The 14,806-nt window shown below is 40.6% G+C and overlaps 1 protein-coding gene across 2 annotated transcripts; it reads right to left on the reverse strand.

The window, feature by feature from the left end:
- Positions 1–88: 88 nt before the first annotated feature.
- Positions 89–7,745, reverse strand: LOC125709307 (cytochrome P450 2J2-like). 2 transcript variants are annotated; one of them, XM_048977605.1, is made up of 9 exons: positions 7,449–7,745; positions 6,603–6,804; positions 5,454–5,603; positions 3,109–3,269; positions 2,033–2,209; positions 1,616–1,757; positions 857–1,044; positions 593–734; positions 89–444 (listed from the first exon to the last, which is right to left on the reverse strand). In XM_048977605.1, exons 1-9 carry the CDS (start codon positions 7,647–7,649, stop codon positions 269–271), a joined length of 1,539 nt encoding a protein of 512 aa, XP_048833562.1. In that variant the 5' UTR covers positions 7,650–7,745; the 3' UTR covers positions 89–268. The 2 variants fall into 2 exon arrangements, with proteins under 2 accessions (XP_048833562.1, XP_048833563.1); XM_048977606.1 differs by having other exon boundaries at positions 6,645–6,804; positions 7,449–7,743.
- Positions 7,746–14,806: the final 7,061 nt, after the last annotated feature.

The raw sequence follows: 14,806 nt of genomic DNA on the forward strand, positions 1-14,806 counted from the left end.
GTGACGTTTTTTTTTCAGAAGTATCCAGATGTTACTAATGTAGGAGAGTGTTTGATATGTTTCCACATATCCAGTATAGGGTAATTGGGGGGGGGGGGGGCTTGGAACCGAGTAAACACAGGGCAGGAGGCGGGAGATTCCCTGTATAGGATGCCAGTCCATTATAGGGCACACACACATCCAATCATGCTATCAGCTGTTCTCAGAATTAACAAATACATGAAATGAATAAACTTTAACTGACAGTGACTTATTTCCGACAAATAACTCAGCGGGGGGTGGCACACAGCTTGTACGGTTTGGGGCTGCGGGTGCCCCCCAATTTGAACTCCATCCTAGGCTCCATCCCAGGTGGTGGAGAGAAGGTGAAGTGCTGGAGAAGGGAGGTGAAGAACAGGAAGAGCTCCATCCGAGCCAGCTGCTCCCCCAGGCACACTCTCTTCCCTGTGGAAAAACATTTTTAAAATTCCAAAAATAATACTTTCATGTATTTACGATGATCCTATTAAATGCACCTTCAAACGAAGATTTAACAATTTAACAATAAAGAAGCAACTGCAGTAGGAATCATGAGATCTAAAGGAAATTGTACCAGCTGAAAAGGGCAGGAAGGCATCTCTCCTCCTGAACTTCCCCTCTGCATCCAGGAAATGTCCAGGATTGAAGGTGAAGGGAGTCTCCCATTCAGTCTCATCAAAGAGCACAGAGTCTAATGTTCCCATCAGCGTCGTCCCCTAAAGCACAGACAAATACCCCTGAAACATTATGAGGATAACCTCAAATGGGAAGAACACGTCAAGGTGTCAGCTTTCCATGAATGACTATAACAAGCATCATGCGGAATTTCATTCCTCACCTTTGGAATTGTGTATCCACCCAGCTCGGTGTCTTTCGTAGTAAAACGTACAACGTTCAGTGGTACAATGTTGCCCATCCTCTGTATCTCATGGATGACAGCGTCAGTGTACGGCATGTTCGGCCTGTCTGCCATGCTGGGCTGACGTGACCGTCCAACCACACTGTCTATCTCAGCCTGCACCTTCTCTAAAGAGAGCAGGGTACAAACAGACAAATCAAGCGAACTGTGAAACATTATATCAAAATCAAAGTGAACTTTGTCATTTTTCCATATACAAGTATACAGAAAAACAAGATGCTTATCATGTGTATAGTGTAAACGTGCTTATCACAGAGTGTAAACGTGTTTATCAGAGTGTAAATGTGCTTATCGCAGAGTGTAAACATGTTTATCAGAGTGTAAATGTGCTTATCGCAGAGTGTAAGCGTGCTTATCGCAGAGTGTATACGTGCTTATCACAGAGTGTAAACGTGTTTATCAGAGTGTAAACGTGTTTATCATAGAGTGTAAATGTGCTTATCGCAGAGTGTAAGCGTGCTTATCACAGAGTGTAAACGTGCTTATCGTAGAGTGTAAATGTGCTTATCATAGAGCGTAAGCGTGCTTATCACAGAGCGTAAACGTGTTTATCACAGAGTGTAAACGTGCTTATCACAGAGTGTAAACGTGCTTATCACAGAGTGTAAACGTGTTCTCTGCAGTGGTTACAGGACTATTTTTTTCTTCCAAAATATGGTTTATTAAAAAAAAACCAACCTTGTATGTCTGGATATTTGATCATGTACAACAAGCTCCAGTACAGAGTTGTAGATGTAGTTTCAGTTCCAGCCAGGAACAGATCGAAGGTGCAGTAACACAAGCTCTCCTCATTAAAACCAGCATCAACATCATCTTTCCACTGGAACAAAAAAAAACACTTTACTCTGTTGTCATGGGGATAAAGATGCTTGTTTTGAAACTGGAATTTTTCCACTGTCATTGAGTTCCATATGAATTATTTCCATCATTCTACTTTGTCAAACTAATAAGCAAAAAGAGAATGTATTTCACCTATTAAATGTATATAACTGCTTACGCACAGTGAGGATCCAAACCAAGCCACAGAAAAGATTCCTTAAACATATGTTAAATAATTACTGTGATGAAATTACAGTTAACTGTCCGGCCCGATACCTTTTCCATCTCCGACAGGAAGCTGTCTATATAGTCTCTAGGAGATGAGGGGTCCCAGTCTTCCTGGTGCTCCTTAATTTTCAGCCGGACAAACGAGACCACAGTTTCAAAGCGTGACACTATCTTCTTGTGGGGACCAGGGATTCTCCGCATCAACCAGGGGAACATATTATATATCTAAAACAAACCAAAAAAGAGTTACTTAGGTAATGTGCAGAGGGGGATTAACTTCTCCGGTGACCCCAGACTGATATGGTTAAGGGGCCCCCAGAGGGCCTCTTGTGGTAATTTTGGACCTGAAAGACAAATGAGAGAAAATTAAAAGGTGGGACAAAAATGTACCATGGAGGGGGGGCTCAGTGCTGTCAGTGAAATCTGCAAATTTGGGGGTTGGCATTCCCGCCCACCACGAGGCATTTTTCCGGATTTGAAGGGTGTTTTGTGACAAAATTCAATAAACAAATGTGCAATTTAAATGACAATTTAAATTATATTTTAAATAGTCATTAAAATTATTTTTTATAAATGTCATTGAAATGATTATTTAAATAGCCATGTAAATTTTACCAGCAGCCATTGAAACTCTCTGTCAAAGTTAACTGTCAAACTCAGTGGACGAGCTCAAAACAAAACGTAACATTTGACTGGTTACACTGCAAACTCAGTCACAATAGATCGATTTAGCCTAGTCTATTGAATTCTCATTTATAACCACATTTTTCATTTCCATGCTGGGGCCGTATTACCGAGGCTTCCCAACTGGCAGGTCCTATCTTTACTGTTTGGTAACCATAGTAACTAGAATTAGGATTGACTGATTTAAGACAAAGGCCATTCCAGTTGGACAGTTCCTAAGCGATTAATCAAGTTTGTGATCTGTTGTGACTTGCAATGTAACCAATCAGACGTTACGTTGTGTTTAGAGCCCGCCCACTGAGTTTGATGGGTGACTGACAATATTAATTGTTGCTGGCATCAATTAAATAGTCATTTGTTTTTGTCAAGGCCGCAGGCTGTAGCCTCGGTCAGCACGTGCGTTGATCTGCCAATGAGGTTTGTTACAACAAACAGCAAACCTGAGCCCAAATGCTTCCACTTGAAGAGACAGCTTCATTGATCAGCTTCAGCAGAGTTTGGAAGTTGCTGTCACTGTAGTCAAAGCGATCCCCAAACACCAGGCAGCAGATGATGTTGGAGACGGCATTGTTCACGATGAACTGAGGGTCAAATGGTTGGCCTAAGGGAAGGATTTGCATCAAGTTATACAGTAAATCCAGCTCTGTGTGTCAATGGATTGTATTGTACTGCATTTCAGATATTTACTAACATAGCAAGCCATGATGATTCTTAAATGAACAAACAGGAATATTTATATAGATTATACAAAGGGCTACATCTTACATGACTAGATGAATGATTTACTTGTGGCTTCTGACCGTGGCTGTGTATCTCTGTTGGTATTGCTAGATTTAACTGCAGCGTTCCATACTGTGGACCATAATATCCTCTTGGACCGGTTAGAAGGTGTAGTTGGCGTTACAGGGACAGCACTTTCTTGGTTCCGCTCATATTTGTCTGATCGCTATCAGTATGCCCATGTGAACAATGAATCCTCCAAGGCCACTAAAGTTGAATATGGTGTCCCACAGGGATCAGTCCTGGGCCCGCTACTGTTTACCCTGTACATGCTACCTCTTGGTAACATTATTAGAAATCATGGTATTGGGTTTCATTGTTATGCAGATGATACACAGTTGTACATATCTGTTAACCCTGATGATATATCACTGCTATCTCGGTTAGAAGACTGTCTATTAGATATCCAGTGCTGGATGGCAAAAAATTTCCTTATGTTAAACACAGAAAAAACAGAAGTTCTGGTAATTGGTCCCAAGGCTGCAAGAAATAAGTTTCACCACCTCAACATTGGTAACCTTCCTACACAACCTAACATGGTGGTTAGAAATCTTGGCGTTCTTGTCGATTCAGATCTATTCTTTGATGCTCACATAAAATGCAGTTCTAGTAATACTTCTTATCATCTACGGAACATAGCCAAGCTTCGTAAGATGCTCTCACTTAATGATGCAGAAAAACTAATACATGCCTTCGTAAGTTCCAGACTGGATTACTGTAATGCCCTCCTATCGGGTTGCCCGTCTGGATCTTGCATAAACTTCAGATGGTACAGCATGCTGCAGCCAGAGTTCTAGCAAACACTAAAAAGTTTGATCGTCTTATCCTCTCTTCATTGGCTGCCAGTTAAGTCTCGAATTGACTATAAAATACTGCTATTAACTTATAAAGCACTAAATGGCCTTGCACCAGAATACCTTAGTGATCTGCTGACCACATACAACCCTCCACGCTTGCTTCGCTCTCAAGCCATGGGATATCTGTTAGTGCCTAGGGTAGAAAGAGCTACGGCAGGCTGCAGAGCTTTCTCCTATAGAGCTCCTCAGCTGTGGAATGGTCTTCCACCGGATGTGCGGGTTTCAGGTTCACTCTCAATATTCAAGTCCAGACTAAAAACACACCTGTTTAGTTTAGCGTATAGGGACACTAGTTCTACCTCTAGCTAACTCTTCACTCCCAGTCAGACCTGTAGTGTGAGGTGTAGAGCTGGGTGGGGATCGGTGCCATTTGCTTTGGATGAACTGGATTGTCAGTGCTGTCACTCTAGCTTCGCAATCTCTTGTGGAACTGGAGTGCTGACATTTCAGGGACTCCCCATGCCTGCATTCCCACTTGCCTCTCCCTCCTACTGATGCTGCCATAGCCATATTTGCTGGAGGCAAATATTGCACTTCGTATTGCACTCACCTAGCTTTTAGCACTGCCAATAGCCTCCTCTACTTTGCCTAATTGTACATTTTATTTCCCCTACTCCTCCTGGGGGGTGATGCCTGGAGACCTCAATCTATCAAGATATCCAGCACACCCGGCCACATGTGACGTCGCCACCACCAGTGACGTCCCTGCATCCAGCTCGCCGTTCTGATCTTCCATGTATGACCCGCTGCCTTACCTCTGGTTGCCTGGCAATTGGAAGAAGACTCGGCATCGGCATTGGCTTGTCATCTTCCTTGCTCTCCAGTTATTTCCCAAATCTTATGATTGGGACAATGTGACTTGGCCCATCTCTGGCACTTAACCATCTCTCTATTTGACTCTCCCTGCCGGCCACTGGAGGATGGGCTCCCCCTTTGAATCTGGTCCCTCCCAAGGTTTCTCCCTTCTAGGGAGTTTTTCCTTGCCACTGTCGCCTATGGCTTACTCACTGGGGGCTTTGGGTGAGGATGCTGTAAAGCGCTTTGAGACAATGTAATGTTGTGATAATGCGCTATATAAAAATAAATTTGTTGTTGTTGTTGTTGTAGATGACCATGGGACAAACATCCATGTTCGGGTAAGTTTGTACCTTGTGTATTGGTTATGACCTCATTCAGTAACGTGCTCTCCACCTGAATGGACTGCTCAAGGTTCTTTTTGCCCAGTCCAAAGTTCTTCAGGGTTGAGAGAGCAAACCTCCTTTGTTGTTTCCACAGGTAGCCATTGGATCCCACCAGACCTGAAAGAAACAAAAACTCTGAAGAAGACACTAGAAGAAAATTTGCTAATGATAATGTAAGTGCACTCATAAATGATGGCTCTGTGATTGAACACAAATAAACACATGACATATCAATTGGTGCGGTGTGTGAAGGTATGTACGTTTTTGAAGAACCACTGAGGAGAATACCAACAGCTACAAGACAGTGGCTGCAGTTAAAAAGTGCAACCATATTGTGGTGTAAAATGAAAAGAAAGCTATATGAAGCTACCGATGATTTAGAGATGTTTAAGGTCATCTTAATGGGTGACTAGCATTATCTTCAGAAATATTGGAATATTGGAAGAGTCTTTACCTTTGACCAATTTCAGTCTACATACAGTGAGCAAAGGGGAGATCTAAACCACCAACCCTGCAAATGTGTGTGAGATAACAGTACTGCCCACTGAGCCGTGGGAAGGAATAATGACTTAACTGGACGTCCCAGAACCATCAAATTTTTGGTTGTTGTAATATGCATCCAGCCATAACACCATACTTCTCACATTAAAGACAAGGCTTCGTCTCATTCCATCCCAGTTGCTCCATACTTACACATACCATCCTTGGTGTCTGCATCCGTGCCCTTAGCGCAAGTATTCAAGAGTTTCCCGTTTCTCAAATAAGCCAGGCGTATTTTATAAACACATATTGTATGGAAGTTGTCTTTGGCTAAGTATGTAGACCGCAATGCACCACATCAGTGACAATTAATGTTTACATCAAACAGCTTTTCAGAGCCCAACATGCCCCCAAATAATATTCAGTTGGGGATGGTAAGATTCACCGATTCGCATTGATTGACTTTTTTTTATTATTATTAATTTGCTTTAAAAGCGCTTCTTTGGTTTACGCGCTTGATGAGAAACCAGAACCCGTAAAAACATTTTAGTTAACAAGAACAAAAGCACAGGATAAACAGGTAAAAAAAAAATATTTATTTATTTTTTTACTGTTTATTGTATATATAAAAATTACCTCTCGTTTGCCCGAAAATAAAAAAATAAAAAAATAAATTACCGCAGTTATGCACGACATCTTCAAATAGTGGCATCACTGGACGATCTGCAAAGTTCTCCCCGTGTTCAACTAGGGCTTCTTTCACAAGTTTAAAACCGTTCACAACAACGATGTTTTGTCCCAAACGAAGACTGAAAATGTTTCCATATTTCTTGGCCAACTTGATTAAAAGAAAAGATACAAAATACTGTTAATGTCAAATGCACAATATAATATTGTTTCAGGTATTCGGAGAGTAATTATCTTATATAACTACAGGCTATTTATGATCCAGCTTCTATTGCTCTCTGTTACAGGAACATGGGACTTTGACCCACCAAAGTAAAGTTTATCTTGCTACATTGTGGAGTTGTGCAGCAAACAATTCATTTTGATTTTCCTACTACGTTCATACCTTGTATTCACCATATTCAGTACGTATTTATTCACACGAGTGAAACACAATATTATATTTCATAGAGGAAAAAGATCAACAATCCGGAGCCACCACTAACATAAAGGTGAACTTGTCCTTCCAACGACACGTAAGAAAAAGTGATATTGTTTAAAAATAATTATAGTTAAGTTCGTTTTTAGGCGAAGGTGTCTACAGTCTAGCATCGCCTGCAGGTGGGGAAATTTTATCTGGGGTAGTGGATCTTAGCTTTGTGTGGGATCTGGATTCCCATGGTCCAGCAAAGCAAGTTTAATTAAAAATATGATAATTTAAAATATAATATGTAAGTAGTACATATGTAAGTAGTTTTTTCCATTACATATAAAGGGATAATCAGAATTGAACAATAACACTGAAACATGACTTACCTCCGCAAACTGAAGGTGGATTTTTGATAAATCGATGCGAAATAAATCGCCGACAAAAGGTATCGACCAGGGTCCGGGGGGGTAATTTTTAGGGGCTTTCTGTTTAATTATGGCACCTAATGTTAAAAACACAACGAGAAACGTCAAAACACTTCTGAGGCCGAGCCATTGAAAAAAGCAGAGCACAGAGGCCGCGGTCATTGCTTATGTGAGAAATCGGACTGCAGGCGAAGGGAACACTGAAGATCTCTGAAGAGCACAAGCTCCGTGTTCATCCTGTCATTTGAGCAGCAGGTCAGCGGCACTTGGCAGGGAGGCGGAGTTTTGTTTTGGGGGGAGAAGGAGGTGGAATGCAATAAACAATGATCGAGGTGTGTCTGTACAACCGGTTCAGCGTTAAGTGTATAGATTCGTATAGATTCGCTTGAGTAGAAATTTGTCATATTACTTTCCGGTGAGCAGCGCGCATCTAATTAATATCTTACGTTTGCTACCGCTGTATCATATTTCACATTCTCTGACTGTTTATATTAGTACCTGTACATTCTCTTATATATAAGACAAGACCGGCACATCTAGTGAAGTGTGCTTTGATCAGTGGACTACAGGGAACAATGCACACCCCTTGGGTTTTCAGATTATTTTTGTCTGTAATAGTTATTAATTATTGTATCTTTCGTTATTACTTAGCAGATACAGTATGAAGTGTTTTGTTGTGTTTGCAGGGCATATACAATCCCGCACATTTACATTAGAGAGTTCTGCACGTTGACTGATTTTTATGGAATTTCCCCAGTCATTTTTTAAGTGATCAACTTAATATAACTCAAATATATCTTTATTTGACTCTGGTCCTTAGATCTAATGTCATACTTCATCATCATACATGAACAAGCACCTCACAAAACAAAAACATTTCATTTTCATAATTAAAACTTTTGAATGGTAGGCCTAGTGTGTGGATCAGAGACAAGACATTTCAAGACACCTCATTAACTATAATTTGTTCTGTGAACAGCTCTGATACCACCTTCTCGAAAGTCTTCTGCATAAAATGGAAATGGGATTCAGCGTGACTCCACTAAATTTGGATTACCTGGAGTTCCTTTGTCATCAAGAGTTGTATCTTCTGCAGGCCCTGTCTAATCACATTGAAGTACCTCCTGCTATCATCCTGGCTTTGCAAGAACTCTTTGACCTTGTAAGGGCACATCTGGAACGTCCAGCCCCATGTGTCACACAGGAAGTCACTGCCACCAATGGACGACCCAAGATTTTGATTGAAGAACAACGTTTGAAAGAAATGCTCCATACTCAACTTCCTTCTTGCATAGCCACACTGATGGGTGTTTCAAGAAGAACAATCTTAAGAAGAATGAAAGAGTATGAGCTCTGTGTTGGGGACACATATAATTCCATCAGTGATGAGGAACTTGACAATTTGGTTTCTTCTGTCAAGAATGATCTACCAAATGCAGGCTACAGGATGGTCAGAGGGAGGCTGCAGTCAATGGGCTACAGGGTTCGGTGGAGAAGAGTTGCAGCCTCCATTCATAGGGTTGATTCCATGGGCATCATATCAAGGTTGTCAAGTCTTGGTTGTGCTGTACGCAGAATGTACTCTGTACCAGGGCCCTTGTCTCTGGTACACGTGGACACAAACCACAAGTTGATCCGGTTTGTATTAATATCAAATTTATTTGAAGTTTGTTCATCTACAGCCCTGGGTGAATTGGTGTGAGGTGGTGGTGGGGCTTTGGAGAAGATTTCCTGCCGATCAACACTGGCAACTTATATCTATGTGTCATGGAGGTCTCTGGACTCACAGATATTCAGAGACATGTGGATAGTTTACCAGTGTTTTTCAGCAGGAAATAGTTATTACTACAAATTGTCACCCCCCCCCCCCCCCACACACAGAAACTGGATCTGGCTATAGTGGGAAAATCTTTTTTTTATTATTTGTGAGAACTTGAAAGCCCTTAAATTGCTTTCAGCAAAGTAAACAAAACTTGGAAAAAATATATGCTCATTCACCAGCAGTTTCTAATCTGGGGTCTAAAGTGGTCAGGCTTGCAAGTGTATTTGGTTATTTGTCTATCCTACCCTGTTGCAGGGTATATTTCCTGTATATTTTGCATGTAAAAATGTTGTTTGTTATGTCAGTGCTTAATATTATCATGTAGTCTTCATGAACTTTGTTTTAACCCGACTTAATGGCTTTCTTCATCTTGGCCAGGGACTGCATTTGAAAAGTAGGCACTTGACTAAAATTGGCACATTCTCAGAAATGCCAGCAACAATACTGATAATGAACACCCCTCTAACTGACTCTCAGTTGGTTTAGAAAAAAGACTTTTAAGAGAAAAGAAAGCCTTCCTTTGGTTTTGCATTTTTATCTTTTTTGTTAGCTGTGCACAACATATCAGAAGAATACATTACAATTAAATTAGTTAAGAAATAACAGATTGCGTATATACAATATTAAGGTGATAACAACAACCCTCACTGTCTCTAGGTGCTGGTTCAGACAGGGCATTCTGCAGCAGGGACACCACCCGTCGTGCAGCATCCTGCAAATCTCCCTATCACAACAGCCCACACAACAGAATAACATTAGTGTATGATTCAGTCGGGCTAGTCCAGGTCTGGAAAGTAGTTGGGCCAGATTTTCAAACCAAGACATTTAGCTGGGCCAGACATTTTCAGCGGCCCAGTAAGCAGCAGGTAATGGCATTTTAAACAAACACAAATCCATCCATTTTCCAAACTGCCTATCCTACTGGGTCGCGGGGGGTCCGGAGCCCATCCCGGAAGCAATGGGCACGAGGCAGGGAACAACCCAGGATGGGGGGCCAGCCCATCGCAGGGCACACTCACACACCTACGGGCAATTTAGCAACTCCAATTAGCCTCAGCATGTTTTTGGACTGTGGGGGGAAACTGGAGTACCCGGAGGAAACCCCACGACGACATGGGGAGAACATGCAAACTCCGCACACATGCGACCCAGGCGGAGACTCGAACCCGGGTCCAAGAGGTGTGAGGCAACAGTGCTAACCACTGCACCACCATGCCGCCCCCTGTATGCTATTTCATTGTATAAAAAGAAACTTACTGTACTGTACAATAAAGTATTTCACCACTGCTTCTTCCTCAGCTCCCACTGTTTGCTAGCACATGCATCTGTTGATTTCTTAGTGCAATCTGTGCTTTTATTTTTTCGTGAAATGTAAGTGCAGTATCTGTTTATTAAGTGCTGTGGTTTAATATGTACATAATTATTTCAGTACTGTGTATACTGTCGTTAATGTCTTGCCTCTCTCGTATAACTTGAGATACGCCCAAATTGACTTGCAACAAGTGGTCCTGGTTCCAAATGCGGAAGTCGATGGATACCTGTACTTTATATGCTGTAGTGTGCTGGGTGTCAGACATTGCAATGCACCTTCCTTTGATTTTGACCCGTTAGATCAGAGGGAGGTAATCTTATCCAGATAGGGCCGCTGTGTATGATGGTTTTCACTGCAACTCTCTGAACAGCGAACCTAACGGTTATCCCAATACCTTGATCTTGCTAGCATATTTAAATGTGTACCTATTCAGGAATAGAGTGGTGAAGGCATTCAGAGGAGGACTGATGATTATCAGAGGGAACAAAGGGGCTGGGTACTTGTCAGTATCCAGTAGAACCACCAGACTCCTACACTGAATGGTTCTAGATGTGGCACAGACGCTAATCCCTCTGTATTAGGGGATCTGTCTCCAGTTTGTACTCTTCCAGTTAATAGGTAGATTACCAGACAGATTTTCACCCTAGTCCAGTACTCATTGACAGCCTAATACACCTTGTTTCAGTTTCTCTTGATAGTCAATACATGTCACAGGATGTACATTACTCTGATGGGCAGGCCCTCTTACATATGATGGAAACACTACAACAATTTAAGAATAAGGGTCAGAAGAGTGAAATACATATAATGAGTGTGTAGCTCAGCAGACTAAGACTCTGTGGCTGTGATCAGAAGGTCGACGGTTCGTGCTCGGAATTGGCAGAATAGCCACATGTCCACAGGCTTTTGAACAAGACCTGAAAACCCTGGGGGCCTCAAGGTAGCAGTCTCTTCACTGTGACCCCCAAGCTTGTTCTTGCCTTTATGGAGAGCAAGATGGGGCAAATTATTAATCCCATGGGGTCTCAGCAGAATTACAAACCAGTACAAGGAAAATAGTTGTTAATTTTACATACTACCTTCTGCTGGCCTTATGAGAATATTCAGATTATCATTTTCCCCCATAATTGCAATTTTAACATTAAATTGATGATTTTCCCACAGTCCTGTGGCCGCTTTATATGGTAATTATTGATGAAAACTTTTTTGGAAAGTGAAACAATATTAAAATTGCTTTATTGCGTTAAAAAACTGTTTTTGTTTAGTAAAATAATGTTTTTTCACTTTTTATACTGCCGTCTTGTGGCAAATTTAAGTACTGCAGTTTGAAAATAATTAAATGATTTCTTGCCGAAATTGCAATACCTACTTTTGGCCACGAGATGGCAGCAAGAAAATAGAAAAATAATTTTCCCACGGTCTGCTAGCAGCTTTGTGTGGTAATTGTTTATATTAAAAATACATTGGACCAAGTCAAATTATTTTAATGAAGAATTAACATCAAAAAGCTGCTAGTAGACCGTGGGAAAATAATTTTTAACTTTTCTTGCTGCCATCTCGTGGCCAAAAGTAGGTACTGCAGTTTGAAAACAAATGATTTATTCCCGAAATTGCAATACCTACTTTTCGCCACGAGATGGCAGCAAGAAAAGTTAAAAATTATTTTCCCACGGTCTATTAGCAGCTTTGTGTGGTAATTGTTTGTATTAAAAATACATTGGACCAAGTCAAATTATTTTAATGAAGAATTAACATCAAAAAGCTGCTAGTAGACCGTGGGAAATTTTTTTTTAACTTTTCTTGCTGCCATCTCGTGGCCAAAAGTAGGTACTGCAGTTTGAAAACAAATGATTTATTCCCGAAATTGCAATACCTACTTTTGGCCACGAGATGGCAGCAAGAAAAGTTAAAAATTATTTTCCCACGGTCTACTAGCAGCTTTTTGATGTTAATTCTTCATTAAAATAATTTGACTTGGTCCAATGTATTTTTAATACAAATAATTACCACACAAAGCTGCTAATAGACCGTGGGAAAATAATTTTTAACTTTTCTTGCTGCCATCTCGTGGCCAAAAGTAGGTATTGCAATTTCGCGAATAAATCATTTGTTTTCAAACTGCAGTACCTACTTTTGGCCACGAGATGGCAGCAAGAAAAGTTAAAAATTATTTTCCCACGGTCTACTAGCAGCTTTTTGATGTTAATTCTTCATTAAAATAATTTGACTTGGTCCAATGTATTTTTAATACAAACAATTACCACACAAAGCTGCTAATAGACCGTGGGAAAATAATTTTTAACTTTTCTTGCTGCCATCTCGTGGCCAAAAGTAGGTATTGCAATTTCGCGAATAAATCATTTGTTTTCAAACTGCAGTACCTACTTTTGGCCACGAGATGGCAGCAAGAAAAGTTAAAAATTATTTTCCCACGGTCTACTAGCAGCTTTTTGATGTTAATTCTTCATTAAAATAATTTGACTTGGTCCAATGTATTTTTAATACAAACAATTACCACACAAAGCTGCTAATAGACCGTGGGAAAATAATTTTTAACTTTTCTTGCTGCCATCTCGTGGCCAAAAGTAGGTATTGCAATTTCGCGAATAAATCATTTGTTTTCAAACTGCAGTACCTACTTTTGGCCACGAGATGGCAGCAAGAAAAGTTAAAAATTATTTTCCCACGGTCTACTAGCAGCTTTTTGATGTTAATTCTTCATTAAAATAATTTGACTTGGTCCAATGTATTTTTAATATAAACAATTACCACACAAAGCTGCTAGCAGACCGTGGGAAAATTATTTTTCTATTTTCTTGCTGCCATCTCGTGGCCAAAAGTAGGTATTGCAATTTCGGCAAGAAATCATTTAATTATTTTCAAACTGCAGTACTTAAATTTGCCACAAGACGGCAGTATAAAAAGTGAAAAAACATTATTTTACTAAACAAAAACAGTTTTTTAACGCAATAAAGCAATTTTAATATTGTTTCACTTTCCAAAAAAGTTTTCATCAATAATTACCATATAAAGCGGCCACAGGACTGTGGGAAAATCATCAATTTAATGTTAAAATTGCAATTATGGGGGAAAATGATAATCTGAATATTCTCATAAGGCCAGCAGAAGGTAGTATGTAAAATTAACAACTATTTTCCTTGTACTGGTTTGTAATTCTGCTGAGACCCCATGGGATTAATAATTTGCCCCATCTTGCTCTCCATAAAGGCAAGAACAAGCTTGGGGGTCACAGTGAAGAGACTGCTACCTTGAGGCCCCCAGGGTTTTCAGGTCTTGTTCAAAAGCCTGTGGACATGTGGCTATTCTGCCAATTCCGAGCACGAACCGTCGACCTTCTGATCACAGCCACAGAGTCTTAGTCTGCTGAGCTACACACTCATTATATGTATTTCACTCTTCTGACCCTTATTCTTAAATTGTTGTAGTGTTTCCATCATATGTAAGAGGGCCTGCCCATCAGAGTAATGTACATCCTGTGACATGTATTGACTATCAAGAGAAACTGAAACAAGGTGTATTAGGCTGTCAATGAGTACTGGACTAGGGTGAAAATCTGTCTGGTAATCTACCTATTAACTGGAAGAGTACAAACTGGAGACAGATCCCCTAATACAGAGGGATTAGCGTCTGTGCCACATCTAGAACCATTCAGTGTAGGAGTCTGGTGGTTCTACTGGATACTGACAAGTACCCAGCCCCTTTGTTCCCTCTGATAATCATCAGTCCTCCTCTGAATGCCTTCACCACTCTATTCCTGAATAGGTACACATTTAAATATGCTAGCAAGATCAAGGTATTGGGATAACCGTTAGGTTCGCTGTTCAGAGAGTTGCAGTGAAAACCATCATACACAGCGGCCCTATCTGGATAAGATTACCTCCCTCTGATCTAACGGGTCAAAATCAAAGGAAGGTGCATTGCAATGTCTGACACCCAGCACACTACAGCATATAAAGTACAGGTATCCATCGACTTCCGCATTTGGAACCAGGACCACTTGTTGCAAGTCAATTTGGGCGTATCTCAAGTTATACGAGAGAGGCAAGACATTAACGACAGTATACACAGTACTGAAATAATTATGTACATATTAAACCACAGCACTTAATAAACAGATACTGCACTTACATTTCACGAAAAAATAAAAGCACAGATTGCACTAAG

This window comes from Brienomyrus brachyistius, chromosome 15 (genome assembly GCF_023856365.1).
Source record: "Brienomyrus brachyistius isolate T26 chromosome 15, BBRACH_0.4, whole genome shotgun sequence".
Lineage (NCBI taxonomy): Eukaryota > Metazoa > Chordata > Actinopteri > Osteoglossiformes > Mormyridae > Brienomyrus > Brienomyrus brachyistius.

Coding starts and splice junctions, on each gene's coding strand:
- LOC125709307 (XM_048977605.1), bottom strand. CDS start 7,649: ATGACCGCGGCCTCTGTGCTCTGCTTTTTTCAATGGCTCGGCCTCAGA. Junction 6,805..7,448: donor TCCACCTTCAGTTTGCGGAG/GTAAGTCATGTT, acceptor CTTTTAATCAAG/TTGGCCAAGAAATATGGAAA. Junction 1,045..1,615: donor CAAATATCCAGACATACAAG/GTTGGTTTTTTT, acceptor TGCTCTCTTTAG/AGAAGGTGCAGGCTGAGATA.